Here is a 22550-nt window from a genome sequence, read left to right as displayed (position 1 = left end):
ATTAATGAAATAACAAATTAGGTGAGAATGTAAAAACTCTTCTGATTCACGTGCACATCCATAGTAAGAAGCAGTAAAAGAGGCACATGCAGTATTTGTGTAAACACTTTTGATTGTTTTAGACATTTTAACAGCCATATGTTTCTATAACTACTGACAAGATAAAACAACATAACACTTCCTCTGCAACTCATTTCTATTCTTGAACACTTTTCCCGTAACATACCATACCTATGAGACACAAACAATATTCCGTTAGGCAGGAAAAGACCAATAAAGTTGAATAGATGAAAGAAAACCACAAGGGAAATTGGAGTTTAACTTTCTTCTGTTTGTCGGAACTGCGACAAATCCCCAGTGGTGATACAAATGGAAGTGGAAAAACCCAAATACGAGTTAGAACTTCCGCCAATCTTGTTCCAAAGAAGGACAACAACAATTTTCCTTGCTCTGTCCAAGAATCAAACCCTGCCCTATCCACGCACTGACCCTTTCTGACCTTTCCGAGGCGAAGCCTCGTAAAATGCCAATGTGCTGCTTTTCTAAGAACTCATCCAAATCGTCTCTGAGAAAAGTTTATGTGACTGCCCGAGCGCCTACTAGAGTGTCCTACACTATGACGTAATTGTACACTCTTTAAAACAAGCATTGGCAATGGTCAGGCCTTGGCAGTGGCGTAAAAAAACTTGGGGCCTCACCCCCCCCCCTGAAAAGTACATGCAGGGTGCCCCCACGCTGTGGGTCCAGTCCAAAGCTCCCAGGCCAGGGGCCTGCCAGTGCTGGGGGGGGTCCCAGGAGGTCGAGCCCCCCCTCACCAACCGAGGGGGCTTTTGATACGTCACTGGGCCTTGGCAAGCTGCTGAATGGGTTATATTTTTCAATTTCATTATTGAAAGCATTTGCTGCAAAAATAAAATGTATTCTACCACTTAAACATGGCTGTCGAACGACTGCAATATACATTTTACATTTAAAAAACATTCACAGATATGGCTGTTTTAATCATGAAGCCTTTAATTGTGCTATGCATTTTCCTAAATGTGAAGGAGACAGGAATTATTTACTACCCAACCAAGCACTGAAATCACAGGCATCTACAATATGACGTCACTTTATAACTACAAATTTAGCAAGCATTGACCAAGGCAATAGGTCGTGTGTATACGGGTATTGGCTTTGTCAATGTTTTAGCCATGTTAAACAGCAACCCAGTGGCTGTGCAGCATGGCTGAAAATTAATAAAAGGTGCTATGACGCATTTGTATTATTGTAGTGAAGGCGAGGGCAGAGGCCACACACAGGTTGGGTGTCAAAAAAAAGCTTTTTGACGAGACCAGCAATGTTTGAAAAAAAGCCCGTTTGTCACTGAGAAGAAAGTAAGCATTTTTCGGTAGAAGTGAACAATGTGCAGAAACTTTGTGCAGTCACTCAAAGATAAGTGAGCTGATCTATTTCCCTATACTGGATGCTGTGATGGGTGGAAGTAAAACTTGCATGACCATTAGACAAATGAAAGAACCCTGCTGGCCAAAAGTCCCTATATTTGTATATGGTCAGGACTCCCGGTTTTATGGTATTTATTTTTTTGAAATTTCCGTCTGTATTTATCCATATTTATTTTTTGTCAACTTTATCTGTATTTATCCATATTTATTATGGGTTTTGTGAAAAAAATAAGGCTAAAACGGGTATATTTCAGCATTTATTTAACCAATAACTATGCAGTCATGCTTGAAAGCCTGTCAGGTTTCAGTGATATGAACAACTGCAGAAAATAAATCAAGCCTCTTTACTAAAATACTTTTTTTTAACCCCCTTACCTATCAATCAGCACAGTCATTGGCCTGGCAATCATGGCAAAGTGTATTTAGAATCACCCAAAAAGCACCCAATTTCCATTTTTATCCACATTTAAAAATAAATACAGCCAAGAAAATAAATGGTTTTCTGTCTGTAATTATCTGTAAAAATCAGTAAAAACGGAAACAGAGAGCCTTATATATGATGTATGATTTTATTTTGGAAAAAATTAATAATCTGGTCATAGAGTTAAAACTGCCTCACAAGCTAGACTTAAAAATAACCATTTTATGACTGGGGTTCCAAACTTCCTCCAGCCTCAGAAGGTGGCCAAGAGGTGATATAGTTTACCAGCTAAAGTGTCTACTCTAGATCCAAGGAGACCTGATTACATGCATTTCTAATTGCCCATATATTGTTATTTTCAGCAAATTAAGTTAATCTCCCCGGTGGCGTTTTTGCCAAAAATGAAAATGTCGGTGTCCATTAGGAAATCTATAACCCTCAGTACAATGAAGCCAACTGTATAAGCTTTACCATTAAAAAATCCTTTAAACAATGCAAACACGTTCTTTGGACTGTAAGAAAGTGTAAGGTAATACGAGCAGTTTGCAATCAGCGTGCTTCAGCTGCAGGTACGCCTGGTTTGCAAACATTCCAGAGTGATTCTATTTAAAGTTTGCCCATTTGCTTGTCCAGCCTTACAGTGGTTGGATAATATCAGCCAATATTCATAATATTATGTACTCGAGTCTTTGGCTTCAGGGACACACAGATACCTTACAGTAAAATGTAGCACCTTTTGCAGCTCTATAAAGAATATGGCTTACTTTACTTCAGCTCAAAGATACTCGTTTTATTGACCTCACCATGAGCCTTCGCTAAGTCTCTAAACCAACAGGACAGGGTCAAAAACCGCCCCAACCCTTCCGGCCCACCGGAGAAACGCCTGGTGCCCGCTACTGCCAGTCCGGCCCTGGACCTGAAAGCCACATGTTGCAAGCCAATATATATTGTGCAGCTATGACAACTGCCTGGCCTATTTTCCCCAGGGGAGCTTGCAGCGGGCATTGGCAGAGATTTCCATCCGCAGATGCATCCTGCTTTAAAAATGAGACTCTCACAAAAGAGTGCCACAAAGATTAGGAAGCTGTCTATATTTGTATATAAGTGTCGATATTGTCTCTGAGGTGTCTCTGGTTAAGGATGCAGTTAGCCTTGAAATAGTGGCTTGCATCAGCACTGCTTTATTTATTGGTCTCTCAGTGTGTCAATTACATTTTTTTCCACCACCTACTGCAGCAAACAGCATGGGAGGCAGGACCAGTCCACTTCAGCCATATGCTTACCCCTGTGAGGGAAGGCATTCTTCTCTTGCACAATTTGCACTTACATAAAGTATTCTCATGTACAATTTTACTAAAACTGTTCACAAACATTAACAAACAAAAGTTGCAGTCAGTGACAGCCCAATTCTCTTTGCCAGTGCTTGTTTCGTGACTAGGATGTATTTTTACCATTAGACTGCTTTGTGTTCTGTGGAGAAACCCTGTGCTATTGACCAATACAGGACATCCCACATAAATGTCTCTTGCAATTTCAATAATGGATGTCATTGGCCCACTTCACTTATCAACCTGGGCAGGGTGAAGAGCTGGGTCAACCCTGTCATAATTTTAACATGCGACAATGCACACAGGTTTCTCCAGCAGGTGAATGAACCCATTGAGCTTTCCTATTGGTCAGCGACGCCACAGGTTGCAGTCTTGTTCAGCGCAGTATGTCTAGAGCAGATCCCTTCAAACCAGTAGGGACGGAGGGGCGGGGGGGGGGGGGGGGGTCGGTGAGCCCCTTTTGGGGTGCCTGAACTGATCACAAGGTAGTGCCATACCCTAGCCAAGAGGAGCATTCATTGTGTCTTCAGGGAACACAGACAAACATCATGCTTAAAACAGGTCTATGTTCTTAGTGAAAGAAAAGAGAGTGGCAGTGAGTCATTCTCTCACAGGCAATGAGGCAATAGAGACTGTCTTTTTCACTTATGTTCTGGCTGGAAGTTTGTGTTGAAATGGGAGGGCAAGGACTCCAAATTACACTCAAGTCCCTTCCCATTTCTGATAAAGGGTCACACTTTTAGTGGCTCCAGGCCCCAAGTTTCAAGATGCAAACACACACAACATTAGAGTTCTTCGGGAAATAAACACATGTGCATGTCCGTCTTTAGGGAATGACTGGACTAGCTTCTAAGGGAAAAAAACAGTGCCTGGAGGCCACTGTGTGCTCAGCCCATCCAACTTCAAAAGCAACTTTGAAGTAGCAACACTGTTTTCTGACAGACACATGCATATTTTACTTTTTCAAAGAAATAATGTTCAATGGTTCCACTGCTGATCCTGTAGCTTTGTAATAGTTCACTTCTTCCTGAATTTTATGGCTTTTAGCCACTACTTTTAGATGTTTATGCCCTAAAAGTATTTGTTGGCCCTTTTATTGCAGCACTATATTTGGTAGTAGTTTCTGTGCTGCAGATGTCAGGGGTTCTATTTGCTCCGAACATTAGTTTTAGCACAAAGCTAAGCGTTCGGTATCATCCTTTGGTGAGAATAAGATTTGTACTCGGGATACACTCTCAACAGCAGCCATTCATGGGTAACCTCAGGACCGGCATGGGGAACCAAGAACAGCCCTAACAAAAAATGCCCAAACCAGCCCTGCTCCCTTCGTCTCCTCACGCAATGTCTCTCTTACTATCTATCCATTCTCTTTCTCCCCTTTCCTCTCTCTGGACCCAGTCCTCCAATCCCAGACCTCTGGGTGTTGTTGTAGTAGTAATATAAGTTTATTGTATTAATCTAAAGATTACAATAAAAAGGTATAAAACATCACGATCCATACAAGTATCAGGAGACCGTCTAAGATTCTAAGATAATAGCATTGTAAAATCAAGGCAGATGTGGTGCAACTTACTTGCATCTGAACTCAGATGGATGCAAAGTCGAGTATAGGTAATATATTTAAATCACAGAGTTGGTGATTTATATGCCTGATCTATACATTTTATTGTCATAGTATTGACTATTGTCCTTGAGACTATCATAGTTTCAAGCAAACTAAACTGTAGATCTTGTTTTGCCCTCTTGACAGTCCCTGGCAGAATGGCATTTCTCAAATACAAGCTTTTTTGGGGCTGGAATGCACAGATGTCCAACGACATATGATTTGCAATCAGTGTATAGGAACAGTTTTCATAAATCTTGTTACAAGTATATCCAAGCAAAGTATTGACATTTACATGTTTACGGAAAAGATGCTTTATAAATCTCGTCCGATAACATCGCTGCCTTTTTATTGCACTGTTGCTCCGGACCCTTCACAGTCTCAAACAGCATCTTCAGTTGATCTTATTTCATCTACTAACAAGCATTGGCATAGTCAATAGGTCTAGCCTTTGGGACCTTATAAGTGTTTAGCCATGCAACAGTTGATGTTGTTGCACCAATGATATTGTACTGGATAACTAAACACTTATAAGGTCTCCAAGGCGAGACCTATTGGCTATGCCAATGCTTGTTTATGAGGGTCTGGGATCCTGCAACCAAAAGGGTAGCATTCCGCAGCGTGAACTTACAGAACACCACTGGGGAGAAAGCACACCTTTCTAAAAGCTCTTCTGTGATGCGTTAATCTCCTGACCTGAGATTTGACAAAAGCATATCACACACAAAAAAAGAAAGTCGTATTCTTACTTGAAGAGGACGATGATCAACGGGATTATTGTGGATTTCCCTTCATTAATAATCTTCAATATTAACACTAATGATGGACAACAAAAATAAATTCACTGCTTTTCTTAGAGCCATCAATCAGGATGGCAAAAGTATGTTATGCTACCAGTCATTACCTCTTAGTATCGGCAGTCTTCAAAAAATAACACAGGACTCTGTGTAACTAATTAACAGGTCTGGTAACCCAACGTATGCTTTGCTGATTCTGCACAATCATTAACAAGAGTAGGGGATCCGCCAGTCAACATCCTGCTTATCCTTAGGAAAGTCCCATTCATCGTTCTGCCAGTAACCAGGACATTAAATGAAAGTATTTTAACAGTTTAATCAGTGCCATGTCCAGGATTAATTCTTTATATAAAAAGGAACCAGATCAGGCAGCGGGTAGTTCTGGAGAAAGTAAAAAGTAGGAGACAGATTAAAAAAAATATTTCATGAGTTGTCTGGGAAGTGAAGTAAATGCCACTAAATCTCATAGTTTTTGATGTCCACAGATGGAGCATCTAATGATGAAAGACCTCGCTCACCATAGCGCTGTTAGCCTTCACCTTAAGCTTGGCTAAAGCAAAGTTCATGGCTAGAGCTCTGTCTGCTGCATGTTACGGGAGGAAATAAAGGCAAAATAGTTCATCTGCATTTTGAATGGACCTTCACAGTTCCCTGCTAATCATGTGATAAATGAATTGAAAGTAATCAAACTAGCTCCTTTTTAGAGCAGTGTGCGAGTGAAGAGAGCTGCATTACGCCCGCTTACCTCCTGCCGTTGAAGGAGCCAACGCGGTCTCTGCTCCTTGTCCCGGGATGTGAAAAAAAGGTGAGCCGTGCAGAAAGAAAGGTGCGTGCCAACTTTGTTAAACTGAAAGCGCGCTGAGGCCCACTTACCTCCTGTCATTGAAGGAGCCAACGCGGTCTCCTCTCCTTGTCCCGGGATGTGAAAAAAAGGCGAGCCGTGCAGAAAGAAAGGTGCCTGCTACCTTTGTTAAACTGAAAGCGCGCTGAAAATAAACAAAAGAAGTGCCCGACCATTGCTCAAGCAGCAGAGCCACTGCTGAAGTGCTAGTGCAGAGCTGGTGGAATAAAATATGATTAATTCAAATACAAGGAAGCCTACTGTGAGGAAAAAAGCTGTGACCTCGATTGTTTGTATTGCGCCCGTGTTAGGAGCGGCGTGCGGTGCTTTACAAAAGCAGGCTCCAGCTGTGAAGACAAGCAGCAGCTGTTTTGAAGCACTTGCGCTTGTGCTGGAATCTGCCTTGCGTGAGGGAGCAGAGGCGGCGCGAGAGACATAAGTTTTCAATTAGCACACGCGCCGCTGCTTGCTCCCGCAAGGTGGATGCCAGCACAAGCACTAGTGTGTTTGAAAAGGAGCAGACCGATTTCTAAAGGTCATCTCCTAGAGTAGCGGATGCGCACTGCCTTTGCGAGACCTAAAAATCTATGGGATTTGGTTTTTTCCTTGAACATGCTGATGTGGTGCAAAGGTGAAAAGTCTGCAAAATACATATAATGTAAGTTAAATTGTATAAAGACAACTTGCTTAAATCTAGATACAAAAGAGACAAATCACGGGTATATAAATAAGTGGAAAAATCATGCAGACAGGGTTTTTTTAAGCCTGATCTAAAAATGTTGTTAGCATTAATATTGAACTGTCTTCCCTAATGCTAAAACAGTACCTGCTAACCTCCACAGTTGATCTTAATTTTGCCTTGTTGAACATAGGTCGCAAATGTTTTTTTTCCCTGAAATGCAAATACATAAAACATGCAGAAGGGATTCATTTCCATGCTCACAAAGTCAACAAGTGGTTTTATCTTTAAAACCTGGGTTCAATTCCCCCCTCAAATTCATAAACCAGGATATAAAACAATCTGACCGTACAAATTTCATTTTAACATGGCCGGACAAATTTGACCCTAGATATTCTTGACTATGCACGGTATAGGTATCAAACACTAAGGCCCCCATTAGGATGGCGGGCGGACTTTGCCCGCCCGCCATCCCCGTGCAAAACAGGACCGCCTACCATAGGAGCGGCGGTCCTGCCTTGGCAATTAGGATGCGCCCGCCACACTGACGGCGCATCCTGTATTTTTACCATTGCGGCGGGCGGTGCTGAAAGTGCCGCCCGCCGCAATGGTAAAAATGCACGTTGTGCATTTCAAAGCACAACATGGCAGGCACCGCGCGGTGCCTGCCATGTTGCACTTTGAAATGCTGGGGGGTACCATAGGTACCCCCCATGTGCACTCCCCACCCCCCAGAGCCCCTGGGGGACCGCAACGGGCCCCCGCAGGGATTCTCCGCATGCCTTTCCATGGCGGCATTGCCGCCACGGAAAGGCATTCAGATTTGCCCATCATAATATGGCTGGTGATGTCTGATAGACACCACCACCATGTTATACCTTTTCCGCCCCAGTCGCCTTGCGACCAGGGCGGAAAAGCGGCAGACGGTCTTACCGTCCGCCGCGGTCCCCCCGCCATCCTAATATGGCGGGGGTCTTTAGAGCAAGGATGGCGGGCGGATCGCCCCCGCCGGGCCGGCGGTGGCTACTGCCATCCTAATGGGCCACTTAGTCCATACAGTTGTATTGTTTGGCCTGTGCCAGGCCAGAGTCCCTCTGTTTCAGAGTAAAAGTTCCACAGAGTAGGTTTTCCCGGGTCGGTCGATTAATCTGCGCCAGTGTCTGTAGTTCAGGTAGACCATATGTTTCTATGTATGTGGGTAAGATATGCAACTTTAAGTCCTTGTATGTAGTTTTGATTACTTCCTGACAAATTAAGTCTTTTAGTGGTGTTGGATCCGCTATTGCACAGCCACTGAAGTAATTCATGGTGTTTCTGTAGTGGAGTGACGTTAGAGATTTTAGACTTAGTTCTAGTCTTATGACTCAGCGGTGCTAGCTGTACGGCGATGAAACGGATTGTGTACATGTTACATACATTTTTTATCAAGCCTGGATATGGTCTTGCGGTAGGGTATTGTAGCCTTTGATTTGTCTCCATTGAACAAATTAGACCAATATGGCTGAAATCAATTAGTTGGAGGTGAAAAGTTCAGGATTTAAGACAGTAAAGAACTGAAGTGAGGTGGTCACCCTACAGGTGGGAGAAACTGTACTTCTTTCATGCAAACATTTTGTTTGTAGATCCTGTTCACGGTGCACTGTGGGAACCGCATTCAGCGGTAAATGGTCAGACCTTTGGCAGGCTCTCCAAATTGGTTGAAGTAGTTTAATAATATAATCTTGAAAACCCTAGACGTAGCACTGACATACCTTTTCTGGAAATGATTGTTAAGACGTGTAAGGCCATCAAGTTGGTGCTCAGTTCTGTAGAGGAGAAATAAAGAAGCCTTCCCACAAAGGTCCAGCAGGAGCGAGCTTAGGAGCAGACCTTGGATGGTGTTGCGTTTTGCCACGTTACGCTGTTTCTCTATAGTCAATTAATTCATATAGCACTTTGAGGCTTTTACTAAAGTGACATTTAAGCACTTTACCTCCTGGAAGCATGCAGGGTGTACGATTGGCTCTGTAGACAGGGGCCTATCTTCAGATGGGGGTGGGCAGAATGAAACACTTCCCAATTATTATTGTCAATGTAATAACATGTCCCAGGTGGCTAACTGGCCGGGTGACTCAGTGGGCATGACGTCCAGTGTGTGCTGGATGACTGTTTACATGGCTGCGGAGTGTGACTTTGTAATAGGGCAGACGCATGTGGGATCCTCAATTAGTACAGCACCCTGGTGGTCTCCTCTCACAGTGACCAAGTGACCCAATGTAACGCATCTCAGAGAGCAATGGTTGCAGTCTCACTCAAGACTACGGTGCATGACCCGGTCTCCTCTAATAGTTTTTGTATGTCTGCGGTTTGGGAGACGCAAGTTAGACAGATAGACTCCGGGTAGAGTCGCATCTAAGGAACTGGTGATCCTGGTGTCTTGCTCTGTACTTCCTGTCGATAATTGGCGGCTGGTAACATTTGAAAGTGGTGGCCTGTGGGTTTTCTCCTCGCAAGATATATTGAAAAAAGATTGGGAAATAGTGCAGTTTTAAGCAAATTAGTATGGTGAGAACGCAAGGTTTATAAAGCAGTAGGACCGTATAGTCTTGAAATAATAAATACATTAAAAAATGGCCCCATATCTAAAGTGGGTGCTTGGCCAGTGTCTTGCGATGCATGCGGCATCTACTTGGGAAGAAAATGTTCTGAACAGACTTCAGGAAGCACCCATAGCTATTGGCTGCTATAAGTCATATATGCAGCCAGGTCTTTAAGTGGAATGAATAAAACAGAGGCTCTCTAAAAGGGAACATTTAGTATACATTTCTGTGATTCCCATAGTATGCCAACCGACTGGTATTTTGGTTTCTCTCTGAGGTGTTAATGCATCCACATTTATGGCACAATAACTGATAAAGACCGAAAATCTGCCAGCAGTATTGGCTTCATCAATGGCTGTTAGCTCTTCAAAATAAATGAATAAATACAATGATTTGTTATAAATAATCAACATTTCAATTCTGAAATTGTGAGACTGTGAATTAAATGTTATTGAGGCCGGTGGAAGGAGTAGATACAACAGTGTTTTAGACTGATGTGGTGTTTTATTGGCAGTGTGCATTTTAAGAAGTCGATACATATTTCAATAATGATTGCTTTGTACAGTATAATTTGACAAACTCAACAGTCCCACTGCCTTAAACACCTTTCTTTCTCACTAAATTCATTAGTAAATCTTATTTAAAAAAAATTCGGGAGTAGAATTCCACAGACCCCACATTTGTCCTTTAAGCTTACTTGCTTTGCTTGCTACATAAAAGTCGTACCCAACTTCTACACTCACCACTTTCAAATGTCACCAGCCGCCACTGATGTGCAAGGGTGCCGAAGGGCCGGCCCTGCTTCTAAACTTGAGCCCAGGAGAATACCATGTCAGTTGCACTGTAATCCGGTTGTGGTACCTCCAAATTATTGGGCTCAAACCCAGTGGATCCCCTATATTCCAAAGGCTAACATTTTGGTTAAAAGGAGACCCGGCAGGTGTCACCCACCCCACTCCTACTAAATTAAGCTCTGGTAGACAGCAATAAAAGGAATCAAACAAATATGTTAGAGAACCTGCCATCTTCAGGTGGTATACATAGAATATCACCTCGTTCCCCTCAACTAGTACTCACACACAATTATTGCTATTTCACATTATATGATTATTTATTGTAGAAGTCATGTGTATTGGAATTACTGATACTATTATAAAATGGTCAGCAATAATTGTGCAAAGTAGAGCAACGGGTAAATAACCCCAGTTATATTACACCACCCATCAATATCCTATAGGTTTAGAGTACCTAAGGCATGGCAGCTTTTGACAGCGTGACTAAGTTATATGTAATATGCCAAGTCATGTAAAGCATACCTTATTGTGCCTTCTGGACTAAGTCTAAATTCTGTATTTGATCATCCCCTTCAGCAATCGGTCCATGTGTCTAACTTTGCCCCTGCACAGGTCCCTTATATACCTTTCTTAAACATGGAGTTCTACAGGGCGAAGAGAGGTCTGTTCATCCTCAGCACATGAATCCACCCACAAGATATTCAAACAAAGCTTCTTGTTCAAAATACAGGTGTAAGCTCACTGTTACTTTCCCCTCTTCCTACAATATGGAACACCCACCGTTAGTTTCCCGATATCTATCAACTGACGCTTTTACAAAGAGTGCATGCAGCAGAAAAGGGACATTTTCTGTCCTAGTCCCATTTGCGTTATTCAAGAAAAAACATGGCAATTCACACACACATTTATCAGTTGCACAAATGAAAGGTTGGCTTAATTTCTACTACACGTGCTCCTCACACACACGCCGGTGTTTTGAAGACACTCAAGAGTGGGATTGTAAAATATAATCCGACCAGCCTTGTACGTAACATCAAAAAGATGTACAGAAACTGTGCTACGTATGCTCATCCATTTCACGTATGCATGCATTATGTAAAAAAATCACAACACTGTAAAACGGTAAAGACAAAACTAGTCAATGATTAATTGAAGGGAAAGCTGGGTTATGAGATAGGAGGTGGGCTGTTATTTCACCGTGATACAGTGTTTTTAAAATATATGTGTCTTCAGCTATTTCCGAAATTGGTGGAGAGTTAGGGCGGTGTTGATGGGTTTGGGAATGTCATTCCTGATCATCAGTTCATGGACAGAGAAGGCCTGTTTTCTTTTTTTTTTTCTTTTTCATTTTCCTCACCTCTTCTGATGGTATCCTGCTGGCTGCAGGTGTGCTGAGAGCCACTAGAGGGAGTGAGCTTGTAAACAACACAGGAAGATTAGGGCATCAGAGCTGGCTTTTTTTAAAGTTTGGCTCAGTGCACATCTGGATCTCATACATAGCATGTACAGCTGTTTGGCCTGTGACCGTGCAGTGGACATTTTTTTAACTGAACCGCGATTTAAATAACCCTCGTTAGAAAGGGACAAATAAATGAGCCAAGTACACAACATTGTACCAAAGTGACACAATGCCATATCTTGTGTCTAAACATAACAGTGGATGACACGTCAAAGTGGCTTTGCATTGTGCTACTTTGTAAATGTGGCAATAATCATATCCTTAGGTTATAGCTTTTTCTAGCACTTTTATTTATTATTCATCTGGTCTTCAAAGCATGTTTTTGGTTCAGAGTTTAAAAAATGTGTTTCCTGGGTTCTGTTCCTAAGTATGCATTAATGTCACCAAAAAGGTCCCTGACCTTTCTAAACTCAAAACTAATTCCCCAAACTCTGCCAACTCAGACGCCAGTCAAGCCAATGCCCTTTTTAATCATGCACAATGTGTTGCTTGTTTAGAAACCTCAAACTCACACCCCCTAATATTATTGAGCAAGAAATGACACTGTTTGTAGGGGAGGTAGTTGCAGTTGTCATCAGCAAGCAGGAGAATTAACCATTGGAGCAAGCCATGTATGCATTATTTTGCTGTTTAGCCTTCTATCTGTGCATCGTTGGTCCACTCTGGCAGTTTGGGAGATGTGGATTAAGTCAGTGTACAATGTTCTGAAAAGGGGTATGTCCTGTTCCATGCCACCGACATATATGGTTTCTTTGTTAGCGCCTGATTTATATATGTCCCAGCCTTTAATGCTTGTGCGTATCGCTGCAAGTAGGTGTGTTGAATGTAGGTTTGTGAGTAATCCGCCTAACCTTTGTCTCATGATGATGAGCAAGTTTGGGGAAATTATGCAACATTATGTAATATTATGCGAGGTGCCTAAAATGTTGTCATGATATCCGAAGTGACATTTCTGGATGTGGGCATACCTTGCATTGAAAAGTTACTCAAGGTACTGCAGGAGACTGGTTTGGGCAGAACATATTTATCAGCAAAAAGCAAGTAGATTTTACCATTATGTGAATTGCTGTACATTTCACATATTTTTCATAATGCAAAATTAAGAAATTGCATGGGGTTATTCCCACATGTCAGAAATCAGACAGCTGTAAGTCTTACACCTATATGTATTTCAAGGATTTACTGTTATCCAAATGGTATGGCTCCTCTGCTTTGTGCTATTTATGTAAATTGAACATCCAGGACTGTATGCATGTTTTACTGATTTGCCCTGCGCTCCGCAAATTGAGCTCCAGATGGTTAAAAGTTATTTGTCTCCGCCTTGGCATCGTCACTTTGAACGGCTTTCTTCATGCACTTTACTGCCCTCCTAATGAAATGTTTTGCTTCCATATTTTTAACTTTTTTAAAGGTTTTTTAGCTATTTATTAATATGTCTCTGGAGATGTTTTGACCTTCCGACCTCCTGTAGATTTGTTTGGCATGTCAGTTTTGTATTTAACCTTGTTTTTTTTTAAATGTCATATTTTTGTAATGTATTTGTTCTGTTTTTTTTATCCTGTATACCTTTTGTGGCCCTCTTCTGAGAGCCAAAACATAATAAAATAAATTGAATTCAAGGATTTACTGTCAGAGAGCGTTACCTGGATTTGATGAAGCTATGCTATAAACCTCCTCGAAACAAATGCAATAGAAAGCAGTGACTACAGTCAGAGAGATACAGCTAAAGCGAGGCTTTGTAGATTCTTTTGATCCTTGCCCTATCATCATCATAAAGTTTATTTCGGATTTTGAAAATCCTTAAAACCACATACAGTACAGTTTAATCATTCATTAAAGCACAATAAAAAATATATTTTTTAAACGCATCACGATAATAAGCAGAAAATAATAGCAACTGCAAAGCCTTTATGAATGATACAGGCAAAATAATGTTTTGTTAGAGACTAGTCTGAAAAAATTGTGTGAAAAGTTCAAGACGCATAGCAGCTATGTATAAGATAAAGTGCAAGTAACAATCTATAGGTGTATAAACCTTGAGACACGTCAACATTTTAAAGTAAGATAGACCATAACATAACATAATAACATGAGAAAAGCGCATGTTCACCCAACATGGTTCTTGGCACTGAATAATAGATGTTTATAGTTACCCGCTTCAATTTTAACGACCTCTGAAGAATGAAAGGATGAGTGGATCCACCAGGATTTGATCCTGGACTGGTCAAGTGTCCATGGATGTGCAAAAGCAGAATTAAAGAATACATATAACAGCGTTTTAAAGTCAAGTGCAAGGCGCTAACTCGAACATAAAATCCTCCCCCGCAGCAATGGATATTATAATGACCCCTGCCTAAAGTCAGACGCCTGAGGAGCACTACAAAAGCTGTCACACCACAGCCTTTTTGGAATCAGCCATGGGGAGGGCAAATATTTTGAGAAATTGATATAGGTCTTCTCATCAGTGTCCGACCTCATTATCTCAAGGTATGTTCGATTTCTCAAACACCCAAAAAGAGGCACATTGGTCTAATCCATTTCTTGTGGGGTGAGGCCAGACGCCGGACTCGCCGTAGCAGGCATCCGGCATTTCCCCAGTGGGCTGGAAGGGTACAGGCCTGTTTTGGAGCTGTGAGGGCTGGGGACAGGTTTTGCAGTTGTGCTGCAATATTGGCCCCCTGTAACAAAATCAACATTGCTGGGTGCCAGTTTAGGTAAGCAGCAGCTCTTCACACTGGCACCCTCACCCATTCCCTGTCCCCCCCCCACACCCCCCCCCCCACGGGGCCGGTCCAATAGAATTGCTAGGGCTGCTTTGTGTTCCTAGTCCAGCCCTGGCCGAGACATAAGCTTGGCAGAACAAGCATTTGCAATGCAATAGGTCTCGCATTAGGAAAGTTAGAGCTATTGGTCTTGTAAATGTACATTTTTTTTATTTATGTGTTTGTTTTAAAAATAGCTAAATTAATAGCTTTGTCATTTACAATGCCAATAGTTTTAACTTTCACAAATGTGACACCTATAGCATTTGTAATGCAACATGTTTTGTATTTACGTGACTTAGATGTATTGATATTACAAATAACAATGGCTTTTTTTTTGTTTTAAATAATTAATACTGAAATAAAAGTGATTGTAATTTATAATGGCAATAACTTAAACTTTTGTAAATAACTTTTGTGAAGATTATGTTCAGTGTATTTTATTGTGACAAAAATCGAAGAACAGAAGTGAAATATTAACATCTTTTTGTGACATTTGTAATAAAGCTTGAAACAATGAGAGAACATATTTGAACCAGTTGTTGTTGAAGGGTTGCACAGATTGATGCTGTGATGGCGCGGAGTGATGCTGTGGAGGTGCTGAGTGATGCTGTGGTGGTGCTGAGTGATGCTGTGGTGGTGCTGAGTGGTGCTGTGGTGGTGCTGAGTGGTGCTGTGGTGGTGCTGAGCGATGCTGTGGTGGTGCTGAGTGGTGCTGTGGTGGAATTGAGTGGTGCTGTGGTGGTGCTGAGTGGTGCTGTGGTGGTGCTGAGTGATGCTGTGGTGGTGCTGAGAGGTGCTGTGGTGTTGCTGAGTGGTGCTGTGGTGGTGCTGAGTGGTGCTGTGGTGGTGCAGAGTGATAATGTGGTGGTACTGAGTGATAATGTGGTGGTGCTGAGTGATAATGTGGTGGTGCTGTGGTGGTGCTGAGTGGTGCTGTTGTGGTGCTGAGTGATGCTGTGGTGGTGCTAAGTGATGCTGGTGTTGCGCTGAGTGAATCTGTGGTGGAGCTGAGTGGTGCTGTGGTGGTGCTGAGTGGTGCTGTGGTGGTGCTGAGTGGTGCTATGGTGGTGCTGAGTGGTGCTGTGGTGGTGCTGTGGTGGTGCTGAGTGGTGCTGTGGTGGTGCTGAGTGGTGCTGAGTGATGCTTTGGTAGTGCTGAGTGATGCTGTGGTGGCGCTGAGTGATGCTGTGGTAGTGCTGAGTGATGCTGTGGTACTGCTGAGTGATGCTGTGGTGGCGCTGAGTGACGCTGTGGTGGCGCCGAGTGATGCTGTGGTGGTGCTGTTGTGGTGCTGCTGAGTGGTGCTGTGGTGGTGTTGAGTGATGCTGTGGTGGTGCTGAGTGATGCTGTGGTGGTGCTGAGTGATGCTGTGGTGGTGCTGAGTGATGATGTGGTGGTGCTGAGTGATGCTGTGGTGGTGCTGAGTGGTGCTGTTGTGGTGCTGAGTGGTGATGCTGTGGTAGTGCTGAATGATGCTGTGGTGGCGCTGAGTGATGCTGTGGTGGTGCTGAGAGGTGCTGTGGTGTTGCTGAGTGGTGCTGTGGTGGTGCAGAGTGGTGCTGTGGTAGTGCAGAGTGATAATGTGGTGGTGCTGAGTGATAATGTGGTGGTGCTGAGTGATAATGTGGTGGTGCTGTGGTGGTGCTGAGTGGTGCTGTTGTGGTGCTGAGTGATGCTGTGGTGGTGCTAAGTGATGCTGGTGTTGCGCTGAGTGATGCTGTGGTGGAGCTGAGTGGTGCTGTGGTGGTACTGAGTGGTGCTGTGGTGGTGCTGAGTGGTGCTATGGTGGTGCTGAGTGGTGCTGTGGTGGTGCTGAGTGGTGCTGTGGTGGTGCTAAGTGGTGCTGTGGTGGTGCTGAGTGGTGCTGAGTGATGCTTTGGTAGTGCTGAGTGATGCTGTGGTGGCACTGAGTGATGCTGTGGTAGTGCTGAGTGATGCTGTGGTACTGCTGAGTGATGCTGTGGTGGCGCTGAGTGACGCTGTGGTGGTGCTGAGTGATGCTGTGGTGGTGCTGTTGTGGTGCTGCTGAGTGGTGCTGTGGTGGTGTTGAGTGATGCTGTGGTGGTGCTGAGTGATGCTGTGGTGGTGCTGAGTGATGATGTGGTGGTGCTGAGTGATGCTGTGGTGGTGCTGAGTGGTGCTGTTGTGGTGCTGAGTGGTGATGCTGTGGTAGTGCTGAGTGATGCTGTGGTGGCGCTGAGTGATGCTGTGGTGGCGCTGAGTGATGCTGTGGTGGTGCTGAGTGGTGCTGTGGTGGTGCTGTGGTGCTGCTGAGTGGTGCTGTGGTGGTGTTGAGTGATGCTGTGGTGGTGCTGAGTGGTGCTGTGGTGGTGCTGAGTGGTGCTGTGGTGGTGCTGAGTGATTCTGTGCTGGTGCTGAGTGATGCTGTGGTGGTGCCGAGTGGTGCTGTTGTGGTGCTGAGTGGTGCTGTGGTGATGCTGAGTGGTGCTGTGCTGGTGCTGAGTGATAATGTGGTGGTGCTGAGTGATGCTGTGGTAGCACTGAATGATGATGTGGTGATGCAGAGGGCAGAAAGGCACAACAAGTTTGAGCTATTGACATTGCAAATGCCAATGTCTTATTTTGTTTTCCTTTTTAAAACATAAATAAAAGGCTTTTTCATTTACAATGCCAATAGCTTAAACTTGCGTAAATGCAAGACCTATTGCATTGCAGGAAGTAGAGGGCAAGGCAAGAGTAAAAAGGATAGAGAAAGGTGGGAAGGATAGGGAAAGATGGTGAAGGGGTGAATAAAGAAAGAGGAGCAGCATGGGCGCAACAGAAGGAAGGGCGACTTGGATGCTACCAAGTACTAAAGGACGTCTGTCTAATGTTGGCCTAATGTCCTTGGTGATGAAGTAGCCCCGCCTTCCTGGTCCCCCTAGGCAGACTGTGTACAGCCTTTTGTGGTGCTGGGATGCCAAGATTAGCAGCCTGTGCTACTCGGATAGATTTGAAAAGTCCATCACCGGGGAGCTGAGAAGGGGGGGATTACGGCATTATGGGGAGACCGAACACCGCAGGCATCTCGGATCCACACACGCAGCATACCTTACAGCAGGCGGGGGGGCACAGAGGGGGAGACAGTTTGCTGGAGGGAAACTAAGCAACAGCGACAACGAAAGGGAAAGGGGGGAGAGGAACAAAGAGAAAAAGCAAAGAAAGAGAGGGGAAAATAGGTTAAAGGAGAGTGAGAGAACAAAGAAATGGAGGAGGCAAAGTGCGGGAGGCAAACAAAGAAAGGTGGCAAAAAAAAGAAACAATGGGCGATAGTTGCTTGGCGCCACTATTATTCTTACCTTGAGGTCCTAGAAATCCGTTCCCCGGCCAACCGTTTTAAAAAAGGAAAATTAAAAAATACAATTGGAAGCAGTGAGGGGTGCGGCAGCAACGGATAGCACGAGTGAAAGGGAGGAGCATGTAGTTGTAGTAGTGCGCGAAAAGTGGGCATGAGAAACAATGAAACCCGCACTTCCATGAACTGGGAAAACTGAAATTAACTAAAACCGGGAGCGGTGGAATGGGAGGTGCAATGAACGAGCGGTGGAGAGAAGGGGGGCAGGATGAGCAGGCTCCCGTTTCCTCCATCAACTTCGCCGCAGTTTGTGAAAGGGGCAGTAAACACGATGTGTCTGTGCCTCGTGTGAAGTTGCACCGCCGCACTTTGGAATTGAAATAAAGATGTCAAAAATGCCACTGGCAAGCAGCAACACAAGTCCCTCGATCGCTGAAAGTGAAAGCTTTACATATGAAACCTCGGAAGACGAGGGCTGCCCGTGCATGCGCGGTACTTGTAATTTCCGCGTGTCCTGCGGCTCATGCCCAGTGAGCTCGTGCCTATTGGCTGCGCGTGTGGACAGAAGACACCGGAGTTTCAAGAGTGCAGCGGGGCTCGTGCGGCCCAGGGAGGGAGCCGCCAAAGCGCAACCAACATTTCATGCGGGGCTCCTGTGAGCACAACGGAGCCCCGCCTGTTGCTGCAGAGTCCCCACAGTAGCCGGTAAGTGGGGCATGCTGACTGTACGTGCAAAGCACGCCGCGCTTGGAGCACACGAGCGCATGAAAAAAAACAGGTTAAGACTCAAAGCGCCGCTGCAGTAAAGCACATTTTACTTTGGGAAGAATGTTATGATCTCTTGTTTATATTCCGTGACTGCGCCCCAGATATCAGACGTGCGGCGTGAGCCCGGACGGCGAGCGTGGAAGATGCATGAGCTTCAATGTGACCGACACACTGAGGATAAAACTCAAGCTTTCTTCGTGGAGCAGATGAGGGGGGGAGGAGGGAGGGAGGGAAAGCAAGCGATGCGCACGTGCAGCTAACGTTTACAGCACTTGAAGCCATTCTTGTGAGACAGGAGATGTGCATGGCGCCGGCCTGGGCGTGCGCGCCCACAGAAACCAACAGCCGCGCGTGCCCGACCCCTGTCTCAGATTCCCAGGAGACGGGCAACATTAGTTGTCGAGCTGGACGTAATGCTTCGCATTGCTTTCTCGAGCTCAACCTAAAAAAAAGAAAAGGGGGTATGGATTCTTCTTTGCATTTACATGACGAACATAAAGTGCTATTGCAATACTTTGGAGGTTTTTTTGATCCTTGCTTTATCCTTTTGTCACCCTTTCCTATCGTTGTCTTCCTCCTACTTTCTCACTCTATGTCCATTCTCTTCTGTCAAAGTCTGATGTTGAAAATGATATCCTGATCCCAAAAAATGAGCGTCGGTGCCCACTACGGCGACCACTGGCACAATTTAAGCGTTTTGCTTAGGGGACTGCCTTAAAAAACACAGTTATGGTGACCGGTGCCTGTCAGTTTTCCGAAACACACACACAGTTTTAAAAGTCACCATTTAACTTTTCCTCTAGTCTCCAGACAGAGGCCCTTCTCTTTAAATCTAGATACTTGTTGAAAACGTTCACTTTCCATCAATGTTTACTGAAATAGTTACTGCAATTTGTTTCATCCAGTTCATATTTTGTCGATTTCACATTGTACCTGTTTTGAAATTGCTCAACCGTTGTTTGGCTTGTCATAATTTTATGTGCAGTTTTTCATTTAGTTTTCACCCAATGCATTTATACTAATTTCATTTTAGGTTGTCACAAAAGCACAATTTACTACAAATTTGTAGTCAAGCATTCTCTGGCCCGCTGTGCTACGAGTGTGATTTATCAATGGATTCTAAATATATAAATACAAACGTTTCTGTATTACTTGCTCCTTTATAATGCTGCCATGATGCTAATTCTCAGTCATACTCGTTGTTTTAAATTCCGATGGATGAAAGGCTAAGCCAGTCCGGCCTTAATTCAAATCTATGACCTTTACTAAGGGATAATGGAATGATGTGCTTTTACAGCATCAGCGGTTTCCACATAATTGTCAATTTTCCGCATTTGCCACATAATCCATAATCTGCGGCATAATCCGCAGATTTTGTTTGTAGCTCAAATGGATCAAATGGTGTTAGAAAAGGGGAGACACCTGTTGACGAACAGTGGAAGACGCTTTACAAAGGTTTACTGGTCACGTTTATGTTGCTTATTATTGTAAAACCTTTGCCCAGATAGTGTTAACGTGTGATAAGGTAATGCTATGATTAAATGTGCCACATTTTGCCGCATAATTTGCCCTTTCTTGCTGCATAATTTAGTCAACCCTGCCGCATAATTTGATCCTCCCGGCTACATAATTCCAGTGGCTCGTTCTTCATGTTACATATAGTTAGTGCTTAATTTGTGTTATGGATAAGGCTGGTGGGCACTGCTACTGATCAGGCATTGAACTGTAGCTAGCTAGGGAGCAAATAGGAAAGAGAAAGCGAAAAGTTGGAAAACAGTTACAAGAGGAGAAATAGTGATGAAAAAGAACCTTCAAGTGTGAATTAAAGAGACATCAAGGGTAGGGTGATGGCAGAAAGAGGCATGGGATGGGATCAAGGCTATAGAAATCCCCATATTTGGCAACCTGCCATTTGAAAGCATTTTGACAAGATCAAGTTGACAAGCGTGGACGTGGAAAATCAACCTCCCGAAGAGATTTCTGAGCGTGGGAGGTCAGATTTCTCATTGCGAGTGGTCCCGTATGCTCGGGGGGGGGAACAGCCATAACATCGAATGTGTTACATCGCATGCTTTTACAACGCACTCGAGCCATTACATCGCAAGACGTTTCAACGACTTCCTGTAGGGGACGCACTGGTGTTGGATTTACAATCCAACACCTTCCCTGCTATCGCGCAAACTGGAGTAGGAATAGTAAATTATACTATTCCTACATCCAGCGCGCCCCTACCGCAAGTCTTTGAAATGACTTGCAATGTAATGGCTCGTGTTGTAACAGCACGGTCCTTTTAACGACCGCGTTGTAAAAGCATGCGATGTAACGTATGCGAACTAATGTATACATTCATGGTCGTGAACGCTCGCATTGAAAAAACGTCCGTTCGTGTTGAGAAAGCTACCGCTGTAGTAAAAATCGACTTGAGTGGCAGAAAGGAAGCAGCTCCTGCTTGTGCTCTGCATGGTGCTGTTCGCAATGATTGCACAGTGTGGACAAGCACCTGGCACTGACAATCACTGCAAACAGCAGTTATCTAACGCACTCTGCTGCACGCGGAGATCCGCGTAGTGCGGCGCAGTTATTTCGCACTTGGCAGAGTAGCGGAACTCCGTGAACTCCACCCAGGTTTATTTCTTGAGCTGTCAGTTGAAGTTATGTGGAACAAGATTATGACAGCAGCTCTATTCTTCCACCTCTTTATGTCACTCTTGAAGGTTCCTGATTTCCCCCTTCTCTACTCTTTTCCTAGCTTTTTCCTCCTCTCCCTTATTCCTCTTTTTTCTGCCTTCCATTCTTCTCCTCTGGACAATGTCTGATGACGAAAAAAGACATCCTAGTCCCAAAAAGAATTTATAAATGGTAAAGGAGATGCTGTCCCCTAAAATATATGTCACATTTAGGCACATAGACAGACCTCCTGGGTGGGAGTAGTTTTAGAACAGAAGATTCAGCAGAGACATGGCCTCACAATATCCCAGCACCCCTCCCTGGGTGGACACAGTGATTTTCCACACAAATAGCCTCCCTTAACAAACAGAACCCATCATTGCCAAAAGCCCTCCTTAGTTTCAAAAGGCCTATCTCAAAAGAAACTACCTTATCCCAAAGTCAATAGCCATATCTCATTGCTATAAACATTGCCTGTACAACAAGGCGTCTACACACACACACTGGTCTTTTAAAGCCAACTGTGTATTCTACACATCAACAAGGCTACACTGAGACCAACAATCCTACTTTCACATCTGCAACCATCCCTCCATGCCAACAGCCATTCCTTTTTGAGAAAATATGTCTTTCATGCCAAAAGCCTTCCGGGGCCGGATAGGCATTCTAATCTGCCAGCCATTTCCCTGGTGGGGTGGGGACCTCGGAGGCAGATTTTGAAAGGTCACCAGAGCCGCTCCTGTCACTTTCCCTGCTCCTCGAAGTTAACTGCAACAAGCACTGGGAGGCTTCCAGAGAGAACGAGAGGGAGAAAGGAAAGAAGGAGAGAGAAAACGATCAGAGAGGGAGATGAGAGAAAAAGAGAAAGAGAGAGAGAGAGAGAGGGGGAGAAAGAAAGAAAGAGAGAGAGAGAGAGAGAGAGAGAGAAAGAAAGAAAGAGAGAGAGAGATTGAGAGAGAGAGAGAGAGAGAGCAAGAGAGAGAGAGAGAGAGAGAGAGAGAGAGAGAGAGAGAGATTGCAGCAGCAGACAGAGCGACCGGGGCTGGTTTGAGCATGTTTGCCACGCCTGCTCTTGTCTTCCCTCTACATGAACAGCTCTGTCTCTCTTT

At 44.1% G+C, this 22550-nt stretch overlaps 1 protein-coding gene across 2 annotated transcripts in view; it reads left to right on the top strand.

Annotated features, from left to right (window-relative positions):
* Nucleotides 1-22550, top strand: part of PTGIR (prostaglandin I2 receptor) — a 229664-nt gene that overhangs the window by 2948 nt on the left and 204166 nt on the right. Inside the window, exon 2 of one of the 2 annotated variants that reach the window (XM_078660991.1) lies at nucleotides 2641-2704. The exons of the other annotated variant lie outside the window; for it this stretch is intronic. Within the exon in view, the coding sequence (XP_078517117.1) occupies nucleotides 2641-2685 (45 nt within the window). The 3' untranslated portion in view covers nucleotides 2686-2704. Of the gene's footprint in view, nucleotides 1-2640; nucleotides 2705-22550 lie in introns of those variants that run through there. 2 annotated transcript variants of the gene reach the window in all.

The sequence above is a fragment of the Lissotriton helveticus genome, chromosome 9, assembly GCF_964261635.1.
Source record: "Lissotriton helveticus chromosome 9, aLisHel1.1, whole genome shotgun sequence".
Taxonomy (NCBI): Eukaryota; Metazoa; Chordata; class Amphibia; order Caudata; family Salamandridae; genus Lissotriton; species Lissotriton helveticus.
Note: the sequence above shows the minus strand (reverse complement) of the source record. Positions and strands in the feature narration are given on the sequence as shown.